Source organism: Pelmatolapia mariae, linkage group LG7 (genome assembly GCF_036321145.2).
Source record: "Pelmatolapia mariae isolate MD_Pm_ZW linkage group LG7, Pm_UMD_F_2, whole genome shotgun sequence".
NCBI lineage: Eukaryota > Metazoa > Chordata > Actinopteri > Cichliformes > Cichlidae > Pelmatolapia > Pelmatolapia mariae.
The window spans coordinates 36,177,521-36,200,934 of record NC_086233.1 but is presented as its reverse complement, the minus strand read 5'-3'; the positions used below and the strand labels follow the sequence as shown (position 1 = coordinate 36,200,934).

Below are 23,414 nucleotides of genomic sequence, written 5' to 3'. Positions count from 1 at the left end.
TTGTATTAAATTGTATTGTGTTATATTAAATTGCGTTCCATTGTGTTACATTGTGTTGCATCGTGCTGCTGGAGTCCTGCCAGCGGCCACCAGCGGGGGCGCTGTTGTCACTTTGGTTACCCATAAGCGGGGGAGTGAGAGGTGCATGAAATGGAGAAAAATGGCGGATCATGTGCAGGTAAGCAGAGGTTTCATGTTTTTGTCGCGGATAATTTCTGTAGGCGGGCGCAGCTGAAGCTGAGGCCGGATCCGAGTGCGCCGCTCCCGGCACGGAGCCGGCGTGCAGCTGGTGCGTGCGGGCGGCGGCCGCGGTGGAGCTAGCGGGGAGAAAGAAAGGATGCGGCCGCCTGTGTTGACTTGTGGCCTGCTGTCACAGCACGGGCTGGAGGCTAGCCGCTACTAGCAGCCAGGGGAGGGCTCGGGCTCCGGGGCGAACAAGGGAGTCTGCGGGCTCCGAGTGTCCAGCCTGGTGAGTTCCGGCGTCCGTGGCCGTCAGAGACGGGTAACCGGAGGGCGAGCGGCGGGAAAAGTCGATGTATTTCAGTGAAGTAAACAATGAAACAGGCGGTTAGCTGCAGACGGATAGCTGCCAGGCTAGCACACACGGTCACCTGGCGCCACCGGGAACCGCCGTAAACACGCTTATCCCGGACGGACCGACGGACCGGGCGCGGTACCCGGAGCTTCTGTCTCGGAGTTCCAGGTTTTTGTGTTTTTATTCACGGCTCGCTCCGGTAACGACACCCAGCCATGCAGCAGGCTAGGCTAACGTTAGCATATCCACACGTCAACTTCTCCCGCCCGAGCGTGTTTGAAAACATGACCTGGTCTGTGTGAGCGTTAGTCGGTGAAACAGGGCGACGGTACCGGGCCGGACCCGCGAGGGGCTCCAGGGTGAGGACAGTGGGGGTTTTACCCTGGTGTGTGCAGCCTGGAGCGGCAGCTAGCTAAGCCGCTGTGCTCCGGCACATGTTTGGGAAGCCGAAGGAGGAGAGGGATGAAGTTCAGCTGCTCTGGACTTCCTCCATGATGCCCCTGCAGGGAACTCTATGAGGAGACTGTAGAGACTTTGTGCTGAGGGACAGGTGAAACCAGCTTTCGTTTTCTCTGCTGGTCACATGAGCTGTGTGTGACTTGACATAATATATTGTTAATTGCGCACAGCATGCATGAACTGTGAGGAGAAACTCATCCGATCCTCTCATGTTAGCGGCTGTAACAGCTCGTTATTATTGTTTCTGCTTTAGAGTAACTTTAATCAGTTTATCTGTGATCAGCTTTAATCCCAGGAAGGGTGGTACGAACTCAGGTGGGGCACAGATTCACTGAATGTGGTCAAAGTGGAACATCTCAGTCTGATTTTATTAATATTTCAATAATTTACCAGGTAATCAAACGTTCAGGTGAGTTTCTGAGGGATTCTGGGTAAACTTGTGACGATGATTTCAGGTTTTTCAGTCTCAGCTCTGGTCAGAATACTGGGGAGAAAATATTTATTAGTGATAAAAAATGATAATATAAATTATTCTGGCAGCTATTTTTATGGTTATACAGATTAACTATAAATTCAAAGACATGAAAACAGCAAACTTTATAAAAACAGCTTTAAATTAGCAGATTTAACCTAAAATAAAGTTTTTAAAGCTTTTTTTCCCTGGAAATGACACTTACTCCATCACCTACTCCCAGGTTTATGATCCTGTGAGTGCCATAAACTGTCTGATAATCCAGGTGAAAGTCTTCACTTATGTAATGGTTATACTGGTACCACTGAGCTGGATGTAGCTCATAAATTCATAATTAATAATGTGTGGGTAAAGGAAGAGAAGGGCCTCATGTCGGGCAGTTCTCGTAGCTGGATTAAGTTGAATTTCTGTGATTCTGACACACAATAAGCCCAGATCCTTGTTTTTAAGTATTTTTAGGTGAAATCTAAAAGAAGGCAGACTTAAGTATTTTTAATGATTTTAAATGACTGAAAACAAACCACTTAAGTTCTTTCTGGTGTTACTGAGACAGTTTTTGGTGGAATAAAGATCAGGCTGATATTTACTGTTCGTATCCACTCTGTGCTGTTTGCTTTCACTCAGCCGTTTGTCTCCAGACTGGTGATCATGTGGCTGCCTTGTTCTGATGGAGGGTTGTTCACTTTCCTCACTGTAATAAAATAACATTCATGTGTAATTTTTAAAAGATCGTCTCATGTTAGAGCATGAGCCCACACACCTTCATTCCTGTGATCAAACACTAACTTTAGTCAGTTCATCTGTTATGAGCTGTCATCCAATGATGATGTGATGTGGCGAGTCGAAGGCCAACGCCATGCGGTCATGAGGTCAGAGTGACCCGCCCGAGTCTAAAAAGTTCACGTTAAAGTCCAACGTTTACCCTGGTGTTCCTCACGCAGTGAGGCTGGAGTCACTCCACAGCAGGGAAAGAGATTTTCGCTCTTTAGCTCCATAAAACAGTTTCTAATGTTTGTGTAGTGACAGCAGATGATGATGGAGAGGATTTTTCTTCAGACATTTCAGGCCCTGAATCGTCTGTTTTTCACACACCTGTGTGTTTATTTGAATAAAAAGGGGTGGTCTGTATTGACAGCCGTGCTCCTGTGATGTTCAGGACTCCTGCTAATGATGATTAAATGTCCATCTGGTAATCTTTAGATAATAGCTGATCAGCCGTCTGCTCCCTGACGCCTCCTACAGGTTCTCTGTTTATGGAGATAAGCTGCAGACCAAAAATCACCTCCTGAATATTTAATGATTCGGGAGGTTTCAAAGGATATCCCTCCATTATGTTTATTATGTTTCTGCACACATGGGCCATCGTAGCTCGAGCCTGCAGAGCCGTCAGGAGTTTATAGAATATAAAATACGTTAATAAATAAAAAATCTGCTCTCAGGTTTCGACTGAACCTATTCCTGTGAGGTTATTATTTATTATCTCTGTTTTCTGATGCTTACCTCGGTCTAAGCAGAGACTCCCCAGCTCTCTCTGTGGGACGCATCCTAGTCAGGTGCTGCACCTCCTCAGCTGGAGGAGGAGCGTCTGTGCTACGAGCTCCTCCCAAATGACCAAATCTGCCAGCCTGTCTCTGGTCTCTGAGGGAGCTCCAGGGGTCAGATCACCTCCATCCTTACACCTGCGATCCTGTCAGGATCACACCCGACCTCTATGGCGCCTCCACGGAACGCTGTGTGTTTCCAGGTGGATTAAATGATAGAAGTAGTTGCATATTTGTACAAAACCGAGACCATGTTCAGTTTAAATACAGGTTATTTAAAGTCTTTGGTGAACACGGCTGCTGTTTGGACGCTTCGGTTGTTTTTGTAACTCACTTTCATTGAAGTGACTCTTCATAAGTTTAGATGAGGAATAAACAGTTTCCCGAGTCTCGCGTCGAGTCATCGTAGAAAATACAAACCTTGAAAACAAAGAGAAGTTAGTGCAGGAGTGTTTCCATGACAGGTGTCATTGTCTTGTCATTAGTCAGTGTCCTGTCTCACACTTAGAGTGGCCCAAATTTAAAATTTGTTCAGATTTTCAGTGTGACCTGAGCCAAGGTCAGAGTGCACACGGACTAACAAACCTTAATGAAGGCACTGCTGTGGTGTTCAGGCGTGTGAGGCCGCCGGCTGCAGAAGCTTCCCAGGTTGTTGTCTCTGTTAGAGGCACGTCTGCGGGTTCGAGCGGAGCAGATGAGGTTAGTGCAGCTGAGTGTTTTATTCAGTGGTTTCATTCTGACTGGTCTGTGTGCCGTCAGCAGGGAGGCCGATGCTCCTGCAGCATCACCAGAGGGAGGCTGAGATGTTTCTCTACTAGCTTACCTGTAAAGCTTCAGCCTGAAGCTTGGCTCACTGGCTGTTGGTGTTTCTGAAGTGGGCTGGACTCTCCTGAAGCCATAAAGACACCTCTGTGTCACTGCAGGTGTGGGAGGAGGACAAAGTTTGGTCTCGTTCAGCTGTTGCAGCATCTCATCGTCACTGAACCGGTGAGGAAATCATCAAACCTGTGTGCTCGTGTCTCCAGCACGGCCGCGGCATGTTTCTAAATGATGAGCTAAAGCGTGGCCAACCCGACCTTTCAAACCGCCACAGTTACAGTTTTACAGAGTTGCGGTTTGACGGCAGAAAAAGCTCCGACGCAGATAAATTCAGATCTGTGACGTTCACGCTGCTGCTCACAGGCCTGCAGCTGGACTCAAACTCCCAGTACCAACCCTCTAAGTCAGATTTACCTTCACACTTACCTACAGCATTTACAAATCTGGGGTTTATATCTTTATTATAAAACTAAAAAACAAATGCATCCTTCTGTTCTGCAGTTTTAGACGTCCTGAATATAATAAAGAAGAATATTGTTGAAGGAGCTTGCAGGGTTACGAGCAGGAAGTTAAAGATGTGCTTTCCTCTGGTTATCATCGTTTTAGGATTAAGGTTATTAGAAACTCTTTGAGCAGACGGTCGAATAAAAAGAGACCAACTGTGTTAAGAGTTATTGACTGAATATGATAATTATGCAGACAAATGGACAGAATTCAAAAGGAATCAAAGGTTTGCTACTTCTTTCACGTTTGTTTGTGTTTCTGAGTCGTTTGTGACGGTAAATGTCAGTCTCTGGGTTTATTTAATTTAGATTAGACGTCAGAGTCAGCACAGGTGAAGTTTACACTGTTTATGGATTGAAAACACAAAGTTAGACCAGTGAGGACATGTTAGCTGCCACTGTAAAGAAACTGCATCCTTATTTCCACATGGATCAGCGTTAAAGCCGATTGATTTATTGATCGAGTGAGAGAAAGTTCCTCTCCAGTCCTGATGGTGATGGTGTGAAGGTGGAGATGAAGGGGAGGTCTGCATACAGCCCAGAGGCAGGAAGCCAGTACATTTACACCGTGATGCTCGGGTTAATGGTTGCTTTATGAGCCAGATTTTAGAGTGTTTCCGATATGAGTGGTTTGAGGACTTTGAGTCGTATATCAGGGTGAAGTTGGTGTTAGCCAGGTAAAATTAAGGCTCCTCAATCATAACTTTAAAGATTTTCTTTTTGTTTGATTGGTTTCTTATCTGTAATTTTTCTGCTGGAAATCAGGAAATTCAGATTACTTCCTCGAAGTCTTTCCTGTCCTACTGAAAGCAGTTTTAGTTGAGCTGATGAGAACTTCATTTCATGTAACTGGTCTGATGGTTGGAGGCTGCCGGCTCGAGTCACATCACATTTATAGTGATCCTTTATTTATCAGGTAAAAGTCTCATTAAAAGTCTGTTTCAAAGGAGACGTGTCCAAGAGGGCAGCAGCAGTTACACAAATACAACAATAGTATCAGGATAAAGATGCACACAGAGCTGATATTCAGTCACAAACATGTGATCAAACAGAATAACAGGCCATCAAAAGCCGTCGCTCTCAGTGGGATCTGAAGGTCGTGAGCTAATCTGTGACGCTGCTGTCGCTCAGTTTGATGGTTGTGAAAATTGAAATCTGAGAGTTTAACGCCAGCCCAGAAGTGTTGCTCAGTGGCAGCACGGTGAGGAAACTTTGTGAGGAAGTTGTAAAACCAGCTCCTGTGTTATGGGAACCAGTTCAAATGGCAGAAGTTCAAGTTAGTCCTGAATAATGAAAGTAAAGCATGCAGCTCTCTATGAACCTCTGTGGTCATTGTCTAGCCCAGATTTCTTCGTCATTTTCACTTAATTACAGAAGCTTTTATTTTGTAAAATAGACTGAAAACAGTTCATTTCATATTAAATCAACCAAATCAAAGGAAACTTCAGAATCAGCTGATTTTCTTTTTAATTTAATTTAATGAAGCCATGAAAAATTAACCTTAATACTGTGAATGCTTTCAGAGTTACAGGGAGTTTGGGAGCGTTTCTTAGATCTGGTTGATTTTCATATCTAAAACGGACTCAGCAGTCAGGACTCGCTATCGTCCTCCCTCACTCTAATGGGACCAAAATAAACTTCACTTTTATTCACTCATAAAACTAACCTACAAACTCATCAGAAAGCGTGTGATGAGCTCAGAGGTCAGGTGACTTACATCCAATCAGACCTCAGAAGAGTCGCCCCCTGCTGGTCGTTAGAGAGCGTCGATGTCACCTGTGAGATTAAAGCACCCAGAGTATGTATCTGCAAAATAAAAGCAGCAGTTAAAATCCAGAAAACATCCGTCTGCAGGCCAGACGCACGGCACAAATTTAAAAATAGAAACGGTTTGATTTAAAATTAGAAACTGGAAGCATCTGTCGGCTGCTGCACCGGGAAGAGCCGGAATCAGGCTGATGCCGACACCTCGGGAAAACGTGGAAAATTTACACGAGGAAAACAAATTTATGAGGAAAACTGGAAAATGTTGTCGTTCTATTTTTATTTGAAATAATTGTTTTGCATGATATCTTTTCGGTTTAGTTTTCTTTTACTTAGATGTTATTAGATGTTAGGTGTGTGTGTGTGTGTGTGTTACTGTTGAACTTGATGAGTTTCACGTGAAGCTGAGTGTAAGCTGAGGGTCTGCGGGCATCACCGTGGGCGGGGTTTGGTGCTCGCCGCTTATCTGACGCCTGCAGAAGTGCGACGCACATGATGCAGTGCTCTGTCATACCTCACTCCATGTACCCTCAACGCATCACACGAGTGGAGGTGGCTAGCGCACCTAGGTGGAGGCTGTAAACACCATCAGACCATCAGCTTCCACCTGCACTCATGCCGCTGTCCCCCATCTTTGGCCCTGTCGGTGTAGTTTTCCTAGAAAGTAACCCGAGACAGTTGGAGCAGACGGCGCTCGGCATGTTTGTCTGTGATTATGAGTGTGTAAAGCTCAGCGTGGCCGCCCGTCTTATCTGCTGTGATCTCTGTTTGTCTGAAACGATGAAAGACTCGAGCCGGCTGCGGCTCGCTGATAAGCCTGCGCTGTCTCCCTCTGTCTTATCCAGGGCCTCGCCCAGCTGGAGATCCTGTGTAAGCAGCTGTACGAGACCACCGACACCGCCGTCCGACACCAGGCTGAGAAAGCTCTGGTGGAATTCACCAACAGCCCCGACTGTCTCAGCAAATGTCAGCTGCTGCTGGAGAGAGGCAGCGTGAGTATAAACTACAGCCGGACTGTCCGAGCAGCTTCAGTTTAACTTTCCCACGTTAGCAGAGATGATGCTCTGCAGGGTCAGACAGTCCTGTGCCTGACCCTGCAGACTCAGATCAGACTCAGCAGACATGATGGGGGATTTTTGGAGAAGCTGAAAGCATGAAGACTTTCAGTTTTGTGCTCCATCTTTCACTCGGACAAAAGTCAAGTCAGTGAAAAATGAGGGGGAGGAGTCACGCCCTGATGAGGGTTAGCTGAGCACCGACTAATCCATCCACAGGTTCACCTGCAAAAGCTTTACCTCAAGGGTGGGCAGTGTTTCCTCTCATAGAGAGAAATGGTATCACACAGATACATGACCACAACGTGCAGACACACGATAAAATCCAAGAATCCCAACACAACAAATTTTTAAATATTTGTACTTAATATTTATATCATATTCTGTACTTGATAAACACAAACTGAAATATTTCAAGGGGTTTGTTTTAATTGGGATGGATGAAGTATCGTGTCATCCAGGTGAAGATCACTGACCCCCCACACTAATGAGGAGGTAACTCTAAAATGAAGTGGAGTCAACTCGTACTTCATATTTATGAGCAGGTTTCTGTAGGTGTGCAGGTATACTTTAAGATTTCAATTTTTTTCATCTGCCTGAGATAACGATGGAGCATCCCCTCACTAACCAGCATATCAGGTTGGAGTTCATGTCTGAAAGGCCATTTCCTCTTCCTCTTCTGTTGTCAGAATAAAAGCATGTAGATGGCTGTCAGAGGAGATAACCTGACCTCACTGTTTTGTCTCCTGTCAGTCTTCATATTCTCAGCTGCTCGCAGCCACCTGTTTATCAAAACTGGTTTCTCGGACCAGCAACCCTCTACCCCTCGAGCAACGCATCGATATCCGTGAGTATCTCCTGAAAAAAAACGGATAAACCCTGCAGGTCAGGTCAGTCTGAGGATTAAAGAGAAGCTGGAGTGATGCATTAACAGTCACAACAGAGATGCACTCATCAAACCTCAATAATGACAATGAAGATGTTTGTCTTTGAAAATATAACAAAATCGATTTTACTAGTTGAACAGGTTGTGGGGTTTTCAGTAAAGCAAAGCAGGGTGTTTCAGTGTTTTATTTTGAAAAGCCGCTGCTAAATGTTTTGTTTGTTTGTTTTTTCAGGGAACTATGTGCTGAACTACCTGGCGACGCGGCCGAAGTTGGCGGCGTTTGTGACGCAGGCTCTGATCCAGCTCTACGCCAGGATCACCAAACTGGGCTGGTTCGACTGTCAGAAAGACGACTACGTGTTCAGGAACGTGATCGCAGACGTGACACGCTTCCTGCAGGTCAGAGCGCTGAAACCCTTCGGTCCTGTGAATCTCGTGTTTGTTTGTTTATTTAATTTGTCAGAATAAAAAGTTTTAAACAGGTTTTTAAAAGTAAGAAGATTCAGCTTATTGGTTGGATCATTACCATGGTGATTTCGGTGCTTTTATAACTGTTAAGTAGGCTCATTTGATCTGGTGTAAATGTGCAGCGTACTTTGATGTCATAATGACCTGTAGTCGTTTACTTCTCCGCATGGCTCAAACCTGCTTACTCTGTTTCTGGACCTGTTTTATTGGATGTGTGAGAAGAAAGAAACAGGATCATTTAAGCCTGGATTAGTTGAACCTGATCTGTGTGCGTTTCTAACCTTTTGTGTGGTTGTTTTTACAGGACAGCGTTGAACACTGCATCATAGGAGTCACCATCCTGTCCCAGCTGACCAATGAGATCAATCAGGTAAGTCACAGTGTGCAGTTTATGGAGGTGTGGCAGATTTAAACAGATCCTCGCGGTGATCGACGACCACAGCAGGCCAAAGAGTTTGCATGTTTGGTGACATGTCCAGACCAAACTGGGCTCTATACTACAAAACGAGTTCAGCATATCCAGCATACCTCTCCTGTATCCAGATTCACTTACACTAACATCAGCAGTCAGGATAAACAGTCACATGACCGTTAACTTGTAACTCGCTAACCCAGGTTTTGCTGCACGTTCAACGAAAGTGATGATGTTGGCAGCATCTGACCAACCGCAAAGGGGCATTTGACCTTTCTTCTACAGAACATGAAAATGATCCCTATGAGTGTCACGTGCTCCAGGGATGTTATCAAATACTGGCTCAGTAGAGCAAAAATAAATCAACCTAGTTATAATGCTCAAAAAAGTACAGCAGCTTTAAGAACATGCAAGGAAATAATAAAGTGTCTTAGAAATAAAAAGTTCAGTAAGGTGGATTAAAAGAAATAAAGTGACTTGATTCCAAAATAAAATATATCTGTGCACCGCGAGCGTACAGTGCAGGATATTGAAGCTAAACTCTGGAAGTGTCATTTTTATTTGTTTTTTGTTGTTGATGATGAAATCACCAGCATGACAGTTGGTCTTCAGATTTTCTGCCGACTCTGATCTTTTTTTTTTTCTCCTCAGGCCGACACGACGCATCCTCTGACCAAACACAGGAAGATCGCCTCCTCGTTCAGAGACTCCTCGCTCTTTGACATTTTCACGCTTTCCTGCAACCTCCTCAAGCAGGTTTGTTTCGTCCTGTCGGCAGTTTCTCCCATACAGGCTTACATTTACACTGCATTTCATCTTTGTACTGATTTCCCTCTTTTAGTTTTTTAATTATTTAAGATGTGTGTTATTTTATTTTTGTTCTGTATTTAATTTTGTATCAATTCCTCAATTTATCTACCTTAACTTGCATGTCCATGTTAGTCTGACACTGTCAAAGAGAATAAATCTTTTGTCTTCTTTGTGTCAGATATTTAATGTTCATATTAAACATGAGTTGATGCTTCAAACAAAGAGCAGAAAGTATGAAAATGTGATCTCTGCAAGAAAAACATAAGTGCTGCCATTAAGCAGGCTTCCAGAAGTTGGCCAATCAAAAGAAAATAGGGGTCTTAAAGAGACAGAGGCTGAACTAAGGCCCATTGTAGGACAAAGAAGGATTATTTTGATCTGTGGATCACGCAAAGCTGCTCTAGAAGCTCATATAAAGATGTATTTTGAGTGAGGCAGCGTGAGAATGTTTGTTTCAGCAGCTCGTTGTGGACACTAACAGATCATATTAAATGCCTGAGAGCAGCTGATGATGATGATGATGATGCGTTTGCTTTTCAGGCTTCAGGGAAGAACCTGAACCTGAATGATGAGTCCCAGCACGGCCTGCTGATGCAGCTCCTCAAGCTCAGCTACAATTGCCTGAACTACGACTTCATAGGAACCTCCACGGACGAATCGTCGGACGACCTGTGCACCGTGCAGATCCCCACATCATGGAGATCAGGTAGAGGAGCGAGGCGCCCGCCGTTTACAGATTAATGTGGCGTTGTTACTGAGATTTACTGCCTCACGACAACGTGAAAACGGTTAAATCTGTGTTTTGTCTTCCGCAGCGTTCCTCGATTCCTCCACCCTGCAGCTGTTTTTCAATTTATATCATTCCATCCCTCCATCCCTCTCCCCGCTGGTAAGTGAGCACAGTCATGTGACTGCAGCCTGCAGACTGAGGCGTGAAGCTTTACTGTTCGTGTGTGTGTGTCTGGGTGCAGGTGTTGTCGTGTCTAGTTCAGATCGCCTCAGTTCGGAGGTCTCTCTTCAACAATGCAGAGCGAGCAAAGTTTCTGTCACACCTGGTGGACGGAGTGAAGAGGATACTGGCAAACCCACAGGTAACACACACCTGTCTGAAAACACACACACACCTCTGTAGCTTCGTGTGTGTTGAACAATGTGTGTTTGTGCTTCAGTGTTTGCCCGATCCAAACAACTACCACGAGTTCTGCCGCCTGCTGGCGAGGCTGAAGAGTAACTACCAGCTGGGCGAGCTGGTCAAAGTGGAAAACTACCCAGAGGTCATCCGCCTCATCGCCAACTTCACCGTCACCAGTCTGCAGGTGGGTTTTTTAACTTTTTCCGTCTGTAATAGTGTATGTGTGTGTCATCCATGTTAAAAAAAAAAAAAAAGTGTGTGTGTGTGTGTGTGTGTGTATATACACACACACACACACAATTACATCGTGGTCAAGCAGCAGTGTTGTGTACCTGACTCTTTACTCCTACTCTTCCTCCTCAGCACTGGGAGTTCGCCCCCAACAGTGTTCACTACCTGCTGAGCCTGTGGCAGCGCCTGGCAGCGTCGGTCCCTTACGTTAAAGCCACGGAGCCCCATCTGCTGGAGACGTACACTCCGGAGGTCACCAAGGCCTACATCACATCCCGGCTCGAGTCGGTCCACGTCATCCTCAGGTGAGACTGCCAATCTTAAAGTTAGACAGGATTTAGGACGTTTCATCTCGTTTGATTTTACAGCAAAAGATCTGCATTTTCATTTATTCCATTAATTTAATTAATGCGTCCATAAGATGTACATAAAAACTTAGATGTGTTGGAAACAGTTTCTGGATGTTACTCCCATGATGTGTTCGGTGTTTGTGGCTGTGAATCGGTGCAGTGACGCTGGTTTGAGTCTGAACGGTTGGGTCGATGATGGCTCAGGCAAGCTTCAGCTGAGGGTTTTTGGGGACGAGCTGAGCATGTCTCTGTCCGTAGGGACGGGCTGGAGGACCCTCTGGACGACGCCGGCCTCGTTCAGCAGCAGCTGGACCAGCTCTCCACCATCGGCCGCTGCGAGTACGAGAAGACATGCGCACTGCTCGTCCAGCTGTTCGACCAGGCGGCTCAGACCTACCAGGAGCTGCTGCAGTCCACCAACTCGAGCGCCATGGACATCACAGTGCAGGAGGGTAAGAGCGCGAGCCCCACTCCTGTTCTATTTTGGGGACTTCGGGAGTCTGACGCCTCCTCTGCTTCTCCGCAGGTCGGCTCACGTGGTTGGTTTACATAATCGGGGCAGTGATCGGAGGACGCGTGTCGTTCGCGAGCACAGACGAGCAGGATGCCATGGATGGAGAGTTAGTCTGTCGGTAAGAGTGCGAATGTGGTGAGCCGGTGTCTGGAGGCGTGACTTCCTGTCGCTGAAAGCCTGACCTTGCGTTTCCTGCGTTTGCCTCAGGGTGCTCCAGCTCATGAACCTGACAGACTCGCGGCTCGCTCAAGCTGGGAATGAGAGGCTGGAGCTCGCCATGCTCAGCTTCTTCGAGCAGTTCAGAAAGATCTACATCGGTGACCAGGTGCAGAAATCATCAAAGGTAAGGCGCGCCTCTCTGTAAGCTCCGCCCCTTTCAGCTGACAGGAATGAGCAGGTCTGACTCTGTGTGATCTCTCTGCTCAGAAACTGCAAAGTGTGAACATCCAGATAAGTGCTTGAAAGTAAATTGTGGTTGGTGTTAGCGCCCCCTGCTGGCTTGCAGAGCATCATGGTGGTGTTTAAAATTCAGGATGTGGCGTTAGGTAGGCATAGAGTCAGCTGTGAGTCAGATGGTCAGCCTCCTCCTCCTGCTCCTCCAGTGGTTCCCAAGGCATTCCCAAACCAGCTGAGAGGCTGATCCGGGGCCTGGATTCTCCGTGTGAGCCGGCCCCGGGGCGCATCAGTAACTCACTGCACAGAGTATATGATTATATATCTCTGCTGGCCCAGGAATGCCTCAGGATGCCCACGAGGAACTCGGAAAAGTCTCCAGCATCCAGAGCTCGGAGAACCTCAGTCGGTTTTGTCAAAACATCGGTCAAACCCGAGGCCTTACTTTTGGATTCAGTTCCAGTACCTGTTCTCAGGCTGGGAAGTCTGGCTAAATCTGGAGCGTCGTTCATACAGTGCTCGGGCCAAATTACTGATTTCTGGCTGGCTGGATTCAAATCAATTTAGCGTTTTGGGGCTAAAACTAAATTTAGGGGAGTAGTAAAGTCCTGAAACCCTTTTTAAACGCTGAGGGTGATTGAGCATTCAGTAAAATGTTCAGTATTTTACTGACTGTGGACAGGTTTGATATTATTTTATTAAAATATTTATTATTATTGTTTCTGTTTTCATTGGAACTAAAGTAAAATAAGAAGAAGCAGAATTCGGTGCAGACTGTTCCAAACTGAAAACAGAGAAATGACTTACAGCGTCCTCTGAAGCGGCAGTCGTGTGGTGATCATGTGACTTCCTGTTTGTGTTTGTTCGTAGCTTTATCGACGACTATCAGAAGTTTTGGGCTTGAATGACGAGACGATGGTACTCAGCGTCTTTATAGGGAAAATGTGAGTAACTGAAGTCCAGGTAACTCCGGCACACCTGAGAGCCGATGTTCAAAGCTAAACGAACTCTCAGCCGCTGTAAATATGTAGAAGTAAACTTTCCTCTCTTTCAGTATCACAAACTTGAAGTACTGGGGCCAGTGTGAACCAATCACCTCCAAGACACTCCAGCTCCTGAACGACCTCTCCTTAGGATATCCTTCATGTCTGTGACCCACACGAATGTTTTCATGTTGATTTAGTCTAGTTTTTATCTTTGCTGTTGTTGTTTTTGTGTAGTGAAAGTAGAGCTGGGCGATATAAGATTTTTTCATATCACGATATGTTTTTTTCATTTCTGGCGATAATGATATATATCACGATATAAGCCAAATAACTATATTTGTAAGATTTAAATGTGCTGTTGCTCACAAGTAAAATGTGAAATAATTATCAGCTTGTTTTAATTTAAATATTTATTTCCCATAATAAGTTTAACAGGGTAGATGTACTTAAGGAACATGAGACTTCAGTTTCAGATAAATAAAGGCAAATATTGCAAACTACACAAAATGCAGCCGCTAAAGCGTTTAAGTTTCGAAATAGAACAAACAAAACAGACTACTAAATTGTCAATTCCACTTAGAAACAAAATTTTAATTCTAAAAATAAATCTTAGTTTGTTTTACAGAAGAACAGACAAAATTGACTAACTTTTGTCAATATCAAATAAACTGAGAACTAAAAGGAAATTCTCAATCTCTCCTTGTTGTATAGCTTAGCTTTTCAAACAGTTTTAACAGTGACTTTAGTCTGACAAAAGCCGAATGACGAATTAGCGCTTCCAGTCAGAGATTGAGCATGCACCGGTTTATTGTATTTCCAGACTTGCTTTCGGCACAATTTACAGTGCGCGCTACTCTGTTTTTTGTCAGACTTGAAATAGCCGAAATACCTTCACACTACGGAACTTCTATGGCCCTTCCGTTCGACAATCTCTCCGGAATTGGAACCATCATTGGTTTTTTCTTCGGTAACCTTCGCTCACGCTCTCGGTTGATTTTTCTCTAGTCAGCAAACTCATTTCCTTCATTACCCGGGCGGCCCGGCTGCAAAAACAAATACACATGTGCGCCTTGGCACTTGTGCTGCACGTAACAAGTCACGTGACGTGACGCTGCGGCTGTGATTGGTTAGGCTCAGCGCTACTTAATTTGGATTGGCTGTTCTTTTTTTTCTTTTTTTTTTTAAGAGGACAAGAGAGATGAGGCCTATCGCAATAGTTAAATTTTTCTATCGAGAAAATATTTCGCAATACATATCGTTATCGTTCTATCGCCCAGCTCTAAGTGAAAGTAAAGCAAAAGAAGCCTTGCCCACCTGATCTTATCGTTAATGAGGGGCAGCCAATCAGAAGAAAGTTGTCTTTAAATGTTGAGCAGCTTGTTTCAGATGAGCTGAGGGCCTGGTGCCTAATAAATAAGGATAATTATGAACTGTGAGTCATGAAAAGCTACTGAGCAGGATAATGAATCCATCTTAAGGACTTAAAAGTTAAACCAGGCACTGAGTTAAAGGAAGGGGCGGGGCTCTGGGTCAGCATTTTCTCCTTGACTTCACTGTCTGCACGTACAGCAGCGTAAGGAAGCTGGTGAAGCTCAGCGCTGTCCAGTTCATGCTGAACAACCACACGGTGAGTACTTCACATTTATCGGAGCCCGAGTTTCACGTCTGATTAAAACGAGTTGACCTGACACACAAGCGTCACAGAAGAAGAAGAAAGTGAGCTGTGATGAACTTCCTGCTGCTGTCTTTGTCAGAGCGAGCACTTCTCCTTCCTGGGAGTGAACAACCAGTCCAACCTGAGCGATATGAGGTGTCGGACCACCTTCTACACTGCACTAGGACGCCTGCTGATGGTCGATTTAGGTACGCAGACACAAACACACACGCTGGTGTGGCTTCAAGTTCTCCAGTTTCAGACTTTTTGTAGACTTCACTTGGCAAAAGGTCACTGAGACACAGATCCAGAACGACCTACTGTGGCGCCCCCTTGTGATGAAGAAGCAGCAGTTATCTTGTAACACAAAAGCTGAAACAGGAGAGACACTGGTGCCTGAAACTCAGGAGACAGGAAATGAAGTGTGACGTGGTCTGCAGGAGCCACACACACACACAGTTTACACTGAGCCTCGTGTGTGTGTGTGTGTGTGTGTGTGTGTGTGTGTGTGTGTGTGTGTGTCTGCAGGTGAAGATGAGGACCAGTTCGAACAGTTCATGCTGCCTCTGACGGCGGCGTTTGAAGCAGTGGCTCAGATGCTGAGTACAAACACCTTTAACGAGCAGGAAGCCAAGGTCAGAACACCCTCACACACATACACAGACACATAAACAGCATCAGTTTTGTCAAACATTTATTTCTGTTTTTGCAGACAGACACACATTGTGTTGCTCATGTGTTTGTGTTTCTGTGTGTGTGCGTAAACACACGTGTGACACAGCGATGGCGGTGTAGGAGGGATAAAGAATAAAGCGGGTGTAACTCAGAGTTGTGCTAATAAAACTGTGACGCTGCTTAAACACGAGAAAACTCCAGCAGAAGCAGCTGAGCACGTTTCGAAACATTGACCTTCCTCCTCTTCCTCCTGCAGAGGACTCTGGTGGGTTTGGTCCGGGACCTGCGAGGAATTGCATTCGCCTTCAATGCCAAGACGAGCTTCATGATGCTGTTTGACTGGATGTATCCTTACACTGACTTCAGATCAGCGCGCGGTCAGATCCTGGTTTTTCTGTTTATTGTGTAAACGATGAAAGTGTGTCCTTAACCCGCTCCGCAGATACCCGACCTACATGCCCATCCTGCAGCGGGCCATCGAGCTGTGGTACCACGACCCAGCATGCACCACGCCAGTCCTCAAGCTCATGGCAGAGCTCGTCCACAACAGGTAAACCTGCCCGGTGACGGAGGGGCAGGTTTAAGAGTATGACCTCTGACCTCTGTGCTGTCACATCCTTACAACGGTTCAGCCTGTGAGGATCCACAGACGACTCAAAGAAAGTAAAGGCAGCCCACGGGCGGCCCGGGATCAGCTATGATTGTAGCATTTCCCCTCCCAGCAGGAGCTGTGGGAGTGTTTTCATTGGTTCATTCTAAGAGTGCACACAGTGAACGTCAGCAGAATGATCAAGTTTTCAATGAGGAAGCCGCCTCAGAGGTCTGACACTTAATGTTTTCAGAGTTCTGGTGAGGCGTGACTAATGTAGATGGTTTTCAGTGATGTTTTACTCGGCTCGGAAACCAAAGCGCGTCTCCTTTCAGATCAAATGTAGAGGTGAAAGGTCACTAACTGTGTTTGGTTTTTGTTTGGTTTTTTCAGATCACAGCGGCTTCAGTTTGATGTGTCGTCGCCAAACGGCATCCTGCTGTTCAGAGAAACCAGCAAGATGATCACGACCTATGGTACAACCTTTGACCCCCACTCAACCGCCTCAAACAGATAAGTGTCTTTGCTCTGGGCCGCTCATCGAGTTCCTGTTTTCTCCTTCAGGGAATCGGATCCTGACGCTGGGCGAGGTCCCTAAGGACCAGGTGTACGGGGTGAAGCTGAAGGGCGTCAGCGTGTGCTTTGCCATGCTGAAGGCGGTGCTCAGTGGGAACTACGTCAACTTCGGGGTCTTCCGTCTGTATGGTGACGACGCTCTGGACAACGCCTTACAGACCTTCATCAAACTACTGCTGTCCATCCCTCACAGTGACCTGCTGGTATGCTCCACCTCCTCACAGGTTTTTGTGACTTTGGAGACGTGGACTCCGTTTGAGTGAGTTTTTAACCCTTGACCTCTGGTCCTGTCTCTGCAGGACTACCCGAAGCTCAGCCAGTCCTTCTACTCTCTGCTGGAGGTGCTGACGCAGGACCACATGAACTTCATTGCGAGCCTGGAGCCTCACGTGGTCATGTACATCCTGTCCTCCATATCAGAAGGCCTCACGGCGCTCGGTAAGGCAGCGGCGTTGGTCAGGTTTGTGTGTGTTTGTATGTGCGTGTGTGTTGAAGTTACATCATTGTGTCTTTGTGTGTGTGTGTGTGTTTCAGATACGATGGTGTGCACCGGCTGCTGCTCCAGCCTCGACCACATCGTCACCTACCTGTTCAAGCAGCTTTCGCGCTCCACCAAGAAGCGGCCCGCTCCCATGGCGACAGATGACCGCTTCCTGCACATCATGCAGCAGCACCCGGAGATGATCCAGCAGGTGAGCTGATCACACCTGAGTCACCTGACCCCACACACACACACACGTGTTGACACCTTGCTGCTGTTGTTGATCAGATGCTGTCCACCGTTCTGAACATCATCATTTTCGAGGACTGCAGGAACCAGTGGTCTATGTCGCGGCCTCTCTTAGGCCTCATCCTGCTCAACGAGAAGGTAACTGCCGCTCGCACTCGCCTCAGAGGTGGCACCGCGTGGGTCCATGTGCGCTATAACACGTGTGTTTTCTAACTGCAGTATTTTGCTGACTTGAGGAACAGCATCGTCAACAGCCAGCCGCCTGAGAAGCAGCAAGCCATGCACTTATGTTTCGAGAACTTGATGGAGGGAATTGAGAGAAATCTACTAACAAAGAACCGGGACAGGTGAGAGCAGGCAGCATTCATCCTCTCAGGTGGTCAGGAACGTGAAAAACAGGTGGAGACGTGAGACACGCTAGACTCGGTCAGGATCGTAGCTCAGCGTTAGAGATAAAAGCCACTCACAGACTGTCACTCAGTCTGTGATCATTCAGACTCTGCAGCAGGACTTGTATGAGGTTCTGATCCACAGACAGGGTTACCTGCAGAAAGCCACACCCAGAAGTAGGTACAAACTAAAGGTACTGCTGTGGACTCGATTACTACTGTCACTGATTTATTACTCACTTAAACTGGAGGAAAACATTTTTTTCTTGTGTAATCCTAAACAGCCTGAAAGATATATGAAGACCAATGTTTAGTGATGTGGAACAGCGACACACCTTATTTTTGGAGACACACATTGTGCATTATAATATAACCTGCTGTCAGGGGGATGTCAGGACGATCGGTGTATGGAGGAAGTCGTCCAGTTATGTTAGATTACATTGTGATCCCGAACACATCATATTTCCTCATCAGCTGGAAGGAACTGAATTAGGAAAGTAAAGCTGCTAATGGAGAACTTGCAGAAGACGTGATGGAGCAGCAGCTGAAGGTCTTGGTGACCTAAAAGGGCGAAAACTGTGAAAAATGAGCTCGAAATAATTTCTGTACAAATATTGTGTTTGTTCGCGATCTATATCTAACCTAAAACAGAGTTTTAAACATGGCTGACGTGCAGATAATGCTGCTGTTTGTGCAGTGCGTGGTCACATTACTCCAGTCGAGCAGTTATACATCAGTCTGCGCTGTAACAACCGAAAAATCCTAATGATTCCCACGGTAACCCTCGCCCTCGGTAACTAACGAGTGTTTCTGTGCTGATACCGCAGATCTGCTCCTCTCCACCAGACTTCATTCACAAAACCACAAATTTATTCTGTAAAAACACGTCCGTTACACACTGGTCAGAAATTCAGGCCCTGGAAGGAGCGCTGCCTTTCTGAGGTTTTCCACAAATAAACGCGTTTTAACATGGGCAGATCTTAACAGTCGGGATTAGCTGGTTCTGACCTCCTGCAGGGGAACACTGAGGGGAGTTGTTCATGTGCCTGACGAGGTAAAAATGCTGTGTGTGTGTGTGTGTTCTGCAGGTTCACACAGAACTTGTCGGTGTTCAGGAGGGAGGTGAACGACAGCATGAAGAACTCGACATACGGCGTCAACAGCAACGACATGATGAGCTGACATTCCACGCGGCCGCCCGCCGAGCTCGCCCGGCCCCTCGACCCGCCTCTCCACGGCCTCCTACCCCTCACCTCTCTGCATCCCCCTCTCCCCCCCCGGGCCCGGATGCCCGGGGATCATCACCCCGCCACGACACCGATTCAGCCCTCCCCCTCCTCCTTTTTGATATAAGCATATATAAATATATACAGATCTATTTTAAAGCCAGCCCGCCGCGCCCGGCTCGCCTGGCTGCTCGAACAGAGGGGGGGGAGGGGGGAGGGAGCATGTCTGAGCACTCTGAATCACTGACAGGAAGTGGAGTGCGCCGCAGCCAGAAGAGGCGGCGAGGGGACGAAAGGACGAATGCCGGTAAACGTAGTAATCCGCTTCTGCCTGCCTTGTATAGAAACCACCCGAGAAACCAAGTGTACATTTTCTTTCGTAACATTTTGAACAATGTTTATAATGATCGACTTTAAAAACCCACAAAGACGAGACGACAAACCAACGTGTGATTGAGCTTTTTACAGAGTAGTGAGTTAGTGCACATGTCTGTCTGCGTGGGCGTGAGGCCGGAGGGTGGGCGGGGCAAGCACAGGAAGCAGAGGTACACACACTAACGGAAAGGGAGGCTCAGAGCATCCATGTTGTACATTTTTCTCTGTCTCTGCTGCTTGAAGTGATGTAAATATTCCCGAATGACGGCCTCAGAGGGACCGTCCTGCTGCTTTTCCTCCTTGGCGTCACAAAACCGTCACATTTTGGTCACGGCGAGGTAGAAAAACGCCACCTCCATCCTCATTTCCTGTTTTTCTTTGCCCATAAACACTAACCTGGAGGTCTTTGGGCTTTTCCGTGGTGCTCGGACAAAATTAAACACCTTCAGCAGACCAAACATCTTTCGTTAGAGCCGCTTTTATTGTGAAGGCTCGCTAAACCTTCAGCTTAAAGTTGGTCTAATGTCAGCATGTTTGTCAGAGCGTCATAAAAATGATTTAAAGGCAGAAATAGTGATTAGCTCCTGTTTTTCTTGGTCACGTGACACTTTTTGTCTAGCCATCATTTAAAAAGATTCATCAAAACCCCCGTGGTTGTCGTCGTCATTATTATTATTATTATTATTATTATTATTAGAACTGTAAGCTGCAGAACAATAAGCTGGCACTTCATCAACTTCAGTTTGACTAAAGCGTGATCAAAACAAAACTTTACCTCTTTAAGTTTACAGTAAAACAAGCGATCACACAACACACAGACTGACATTTCAACGTTCAGGGAAGTTCAGGGTGTCATCAGGCTGACAGGAGGTCACGACCCAGGTTTGCAAATACAGAGGAAATCCTCAGAGAGGCTTCATCAAAGCCGTATTAGTATGATGATGATGATAATAATAATTATATTATTATTACTGGAGCTGCAGTGACGATTTTAGTGGCGACACAAAGCTGGACATAATTATTAAATATCTTCAGTCAGATTTTTGATATAATAATCTGCTGATTATTCCTTGATTAGAGCTTCTGTTGTGACGAAGGGTCGTAAAAGTTTTCAGCCTCAAAATGTTTCAAATGTTGAACTTTTAGATATTTTGTTTTTCTTGAGTTCCAGCTTTTCTTTTTCCCGCAATACTAAAGCAGATTATTAATTTGCTCGTTCTGATGATTAATTTAAGCTGCGTTATTTTAAATGATTCATCTTTGGATTTTTAAACGTTTGTCAAACATCTGAAGACGTCTCCTTAAATTTTTTTCATTTTTTCCCTGTTATTCAGATGTTATTCATTTATCAGACAAAATGATCTGCAGCATTTCAAACAAACATTTCAGACTCGAGTCCTGGGGGACTTCCTGCTTTCGCCCCACTTAACAGTCCCTGAGTGAGTTTTCAGCTCTCCGATATCTTCACCTTAAAAATTCTCATGCTTTCTGTAGATTTTTTTTTCCTTTGTAATGAAAATAAACTTTCCCAATGAAACCAGCAGAAAATGAGGATATAATCACGCTCAGTTATCATATTTTCAGTTAAATTAACACAATGAATCATGTAAAACTAGATGTGAGGATTCTTTTTCAGACAGACTTTAAACGGATCATAAAAGCAACATGTTTAAACCTCCGTAAATCTGCTTTGACATCAGGAGTGTCGGAGTGCAGACGTCCTCTAAGAATCTGCATGTTTTAACTTCAGCTTCTCGTTGACTCGTGACCCGAGTGTTCATCATGATCACCAGCTGCTGTTATCGGCTTCAGCTTGACTAAAACAGAACCACACGAGCCTTTAAACGACTCTTCAAACTCAGGAAAAACACTGTTAAAGTGATCACATGGTAACATTACAGTATTACCCCGATTCGCCTTGACGACTGGTTTAATATTGCGACTTTTACAGGATGTTGTCGGGTTAATAGAGTTCATATCTCAGAGGTTTTCTGTGTTGACGTTCTTGAGTGTCTGACCGACAGAACAAAGTCCAAAACACTGAATCCACTGATTGAGGAAAACGTTTAAAGCTGAGCTGAAACCTCCACAGATCTTCAGGCAGCACCAATTTCTACCAAGTCTCAAGTCGAATACGGCGACATGACGGCGTTTAAAGACTAATGACCAAGAAAAACCACACAGGAAGTCAGGGAGGAGGGTCACCGTTTGTTCATCGCCACATGAATTGTTTCTTTGACGGTTTTTGGAGTACATAAGGTCATAATTTCCGAAATTTCAGGTTTCACCACGTTATTTGTCGTTTTCATGCAGTTAAAAACGTGAAATCCTCTCCAGGGTCAGCTGACTGAATTCACAGAAACTGATGGAGGGGTTTTTTGTTTTTTTGTTTTTTTTGTAAAAAAAAAAAAAAAAAAGCAGCAGAACTTCCCTTTAAGGCGCCCGTCTGCATCGCCGCGGCTCTGCCTTCCTCTGAGCATGGCGGCTGCGCCGGTGGTGACGTCCTGCAGGTGTCGCACGCCTGCTGCTTGATGAACGTGTAAGCAACATGGTCACAGCTACATTTTCCCCTCTGGTAGGCTGGGTGCAGTTTCCACCATTTTGTTTACACTCTGGATTCCTCGGACCAGGTCTCGGCCTGCCCCCCTTTTTTAGGGAGTCCTTTTTGGTGTGTGCGTTGATGTTGTGTGTGTTTGCGTGTGCGTGGAGTGGAGTGGCTCTCTGTTGCCTGGCGTGCGTGTATGTGGTGTCTCACGGTGCTGCGACGGCTTGAACCCGCGATGGAGCTCAAACAGCCAAGGTCCGAGCTGCCAAGCGGGAAGCAACAAGGGGAAACCATCGAGGCGGGAGTGCGGCGAAGGTGCCCGGATCGGTCGTCAAACCTTGGCAGAAGGTGTACAAAGAGAAGCAGGAAGTGGAGTCTATTAGCAACTTGTGTTACTCTCTACGATGTTGCTGCTAACTGTTTGTGACAACTAGCTCATCTCTAACCATGTCAGCACTCACGGATGTTTATTGAGTTCCTAATTTTTTGGCTTGTGTCCCTGATGTGAATGTGTTGGGTCCATAGAGTGAGTAGCTGTTTGAGTTGTTTGGATGTCTGCTACATATAGTGTAAGCATTGTGACTGCAAATAAACCTCATTGATTTTTACCTCGCTGCCTCGCATCCTCTTCTTGATCTCGGGTGATCTACAGCTCGCCACAGGTGCTCAGCAGCAGTGCTGCTCTTTTTGTGAGCTTATGTTCACAACATCAACAGTCAGCAAGACTACGAACCTCCCCCAAGCTCTTCCTCTTTTCCTCCATCTTCATCAGCCTTTGTCAGATATGTCCACTCTCCTCTGATGTCATCCTGCCCACTGCCATTAAAGATCTTATCATCTTAAGACACCCTTAGTGCCACCATCTCCAAACCATACATCATTATAGTCCTAAACGTCATAGGTAACAAGATGCTCAGAATCAGTTTTACTTATAACGCCAAGCCACAGCATCAGTCACATCAAGGTGTTTTATATTGTAAGATAAAAATCCCACAATCATGCAGAGAAATCCCAACAGTGAACAAGCAGTTGGTGAGAGTGGGGAGGAAAAACGCCCTTTTAACAGGAAGAAACCTCTGGCCATAAAAAGGCTCAGGGAGGGGCTGCCACCTGCTAAGGGGGAGGAGAGGGATACTGGACAAAAGAACAAAAGTAGCAGTAAAGCCTCAGAGCTGCTCTTACATCATCACCAATGTCTCTGCTTCACATCCAGGTAAAGGTGTTTCCTAATGTAGAAAAATGGGGGCGTGACTGTATGCAGATTGCACAGTCCAGCTGCTTCACACTGATTCTGATTTGCTAACATACACAGGGCACATGGATGT

The 23,414-nt window shown here is 45.9% G+C and overlaps 1 protein-coding gene across 1 annotated transcript; it reads left to right on the top strand.

Moving 5' to 3' along the window:
* The first annotated feature begins 73 nt into the window (after window positions 1-73).
* xpo7 (exportin 7) lies at window positions 74-22,697 on the top strand. The gene is made up of 28 exons (XM_063478932.1): window positions 74-178; window positions 6,939-7,085; window positions 7,902-7,995; window positions 8,267-8,433; window positions 8,807-8,872; window positions 9,566-9,670; window positions 10,265-10,430; window positions 10,540-10,613; window positions 10,696-10,815; window positions 10,894-11,040; window positions 11,220-11,392; window positions 11,696-11,889; window positions 11,964-12,069; window positions 12,159-12,294; window positions 13,215-13,288; window positions 13,399-13,479; window positions 14,894-14,957; window positions 15,085-15,193; window positions 15,513-15,619; window positions 15,916-16,004; window positions 16,102-16,209; window positions 16,642-16,724; window positions 16,813-17,027; window positions 17,124-17,262; window positions 17,359-17,516; window positions 17,594-17,692; window positions 17,774-17,901; window positions 19,032-22,697. Exons 1-28 carry the CDS (start codon window positions 146-148, stop codon window positions 19,123-19,125), a joined length of 3,276 nt encoding a protein of 1,091 aa, XP_063335002.1. The 5' UTR covers window positions 74-145; the 3' UTR covers window positions 19,126-22,697.
* Window positions 22,698-23,414: the final 717 nt, after the last annotated feature.

Bases quoted from the DNA above. Each gene is read 5' to 3' on its own strand.
- xpo7 (XM_063478932.1), top strand. From the start codon at position 146: ATGAAATGGAGAAAAATGGCGGATCATGTGCAG. The intron at 11,890-11,963 runs GTAAGAGCGCGA...GCTTCTCCGCAG, and splicing joins GGACATCACAGTGCAGGAGG to GTCGGCTCACGTGGTTGGTT. The intron at 12,295-13,214 runs GTAAGGCGCGCC...GTTTGTTCGTAG, and splicing joins AGGTGCAGAAATCATCAAAG to CTTTATCGACGACTATCAGA.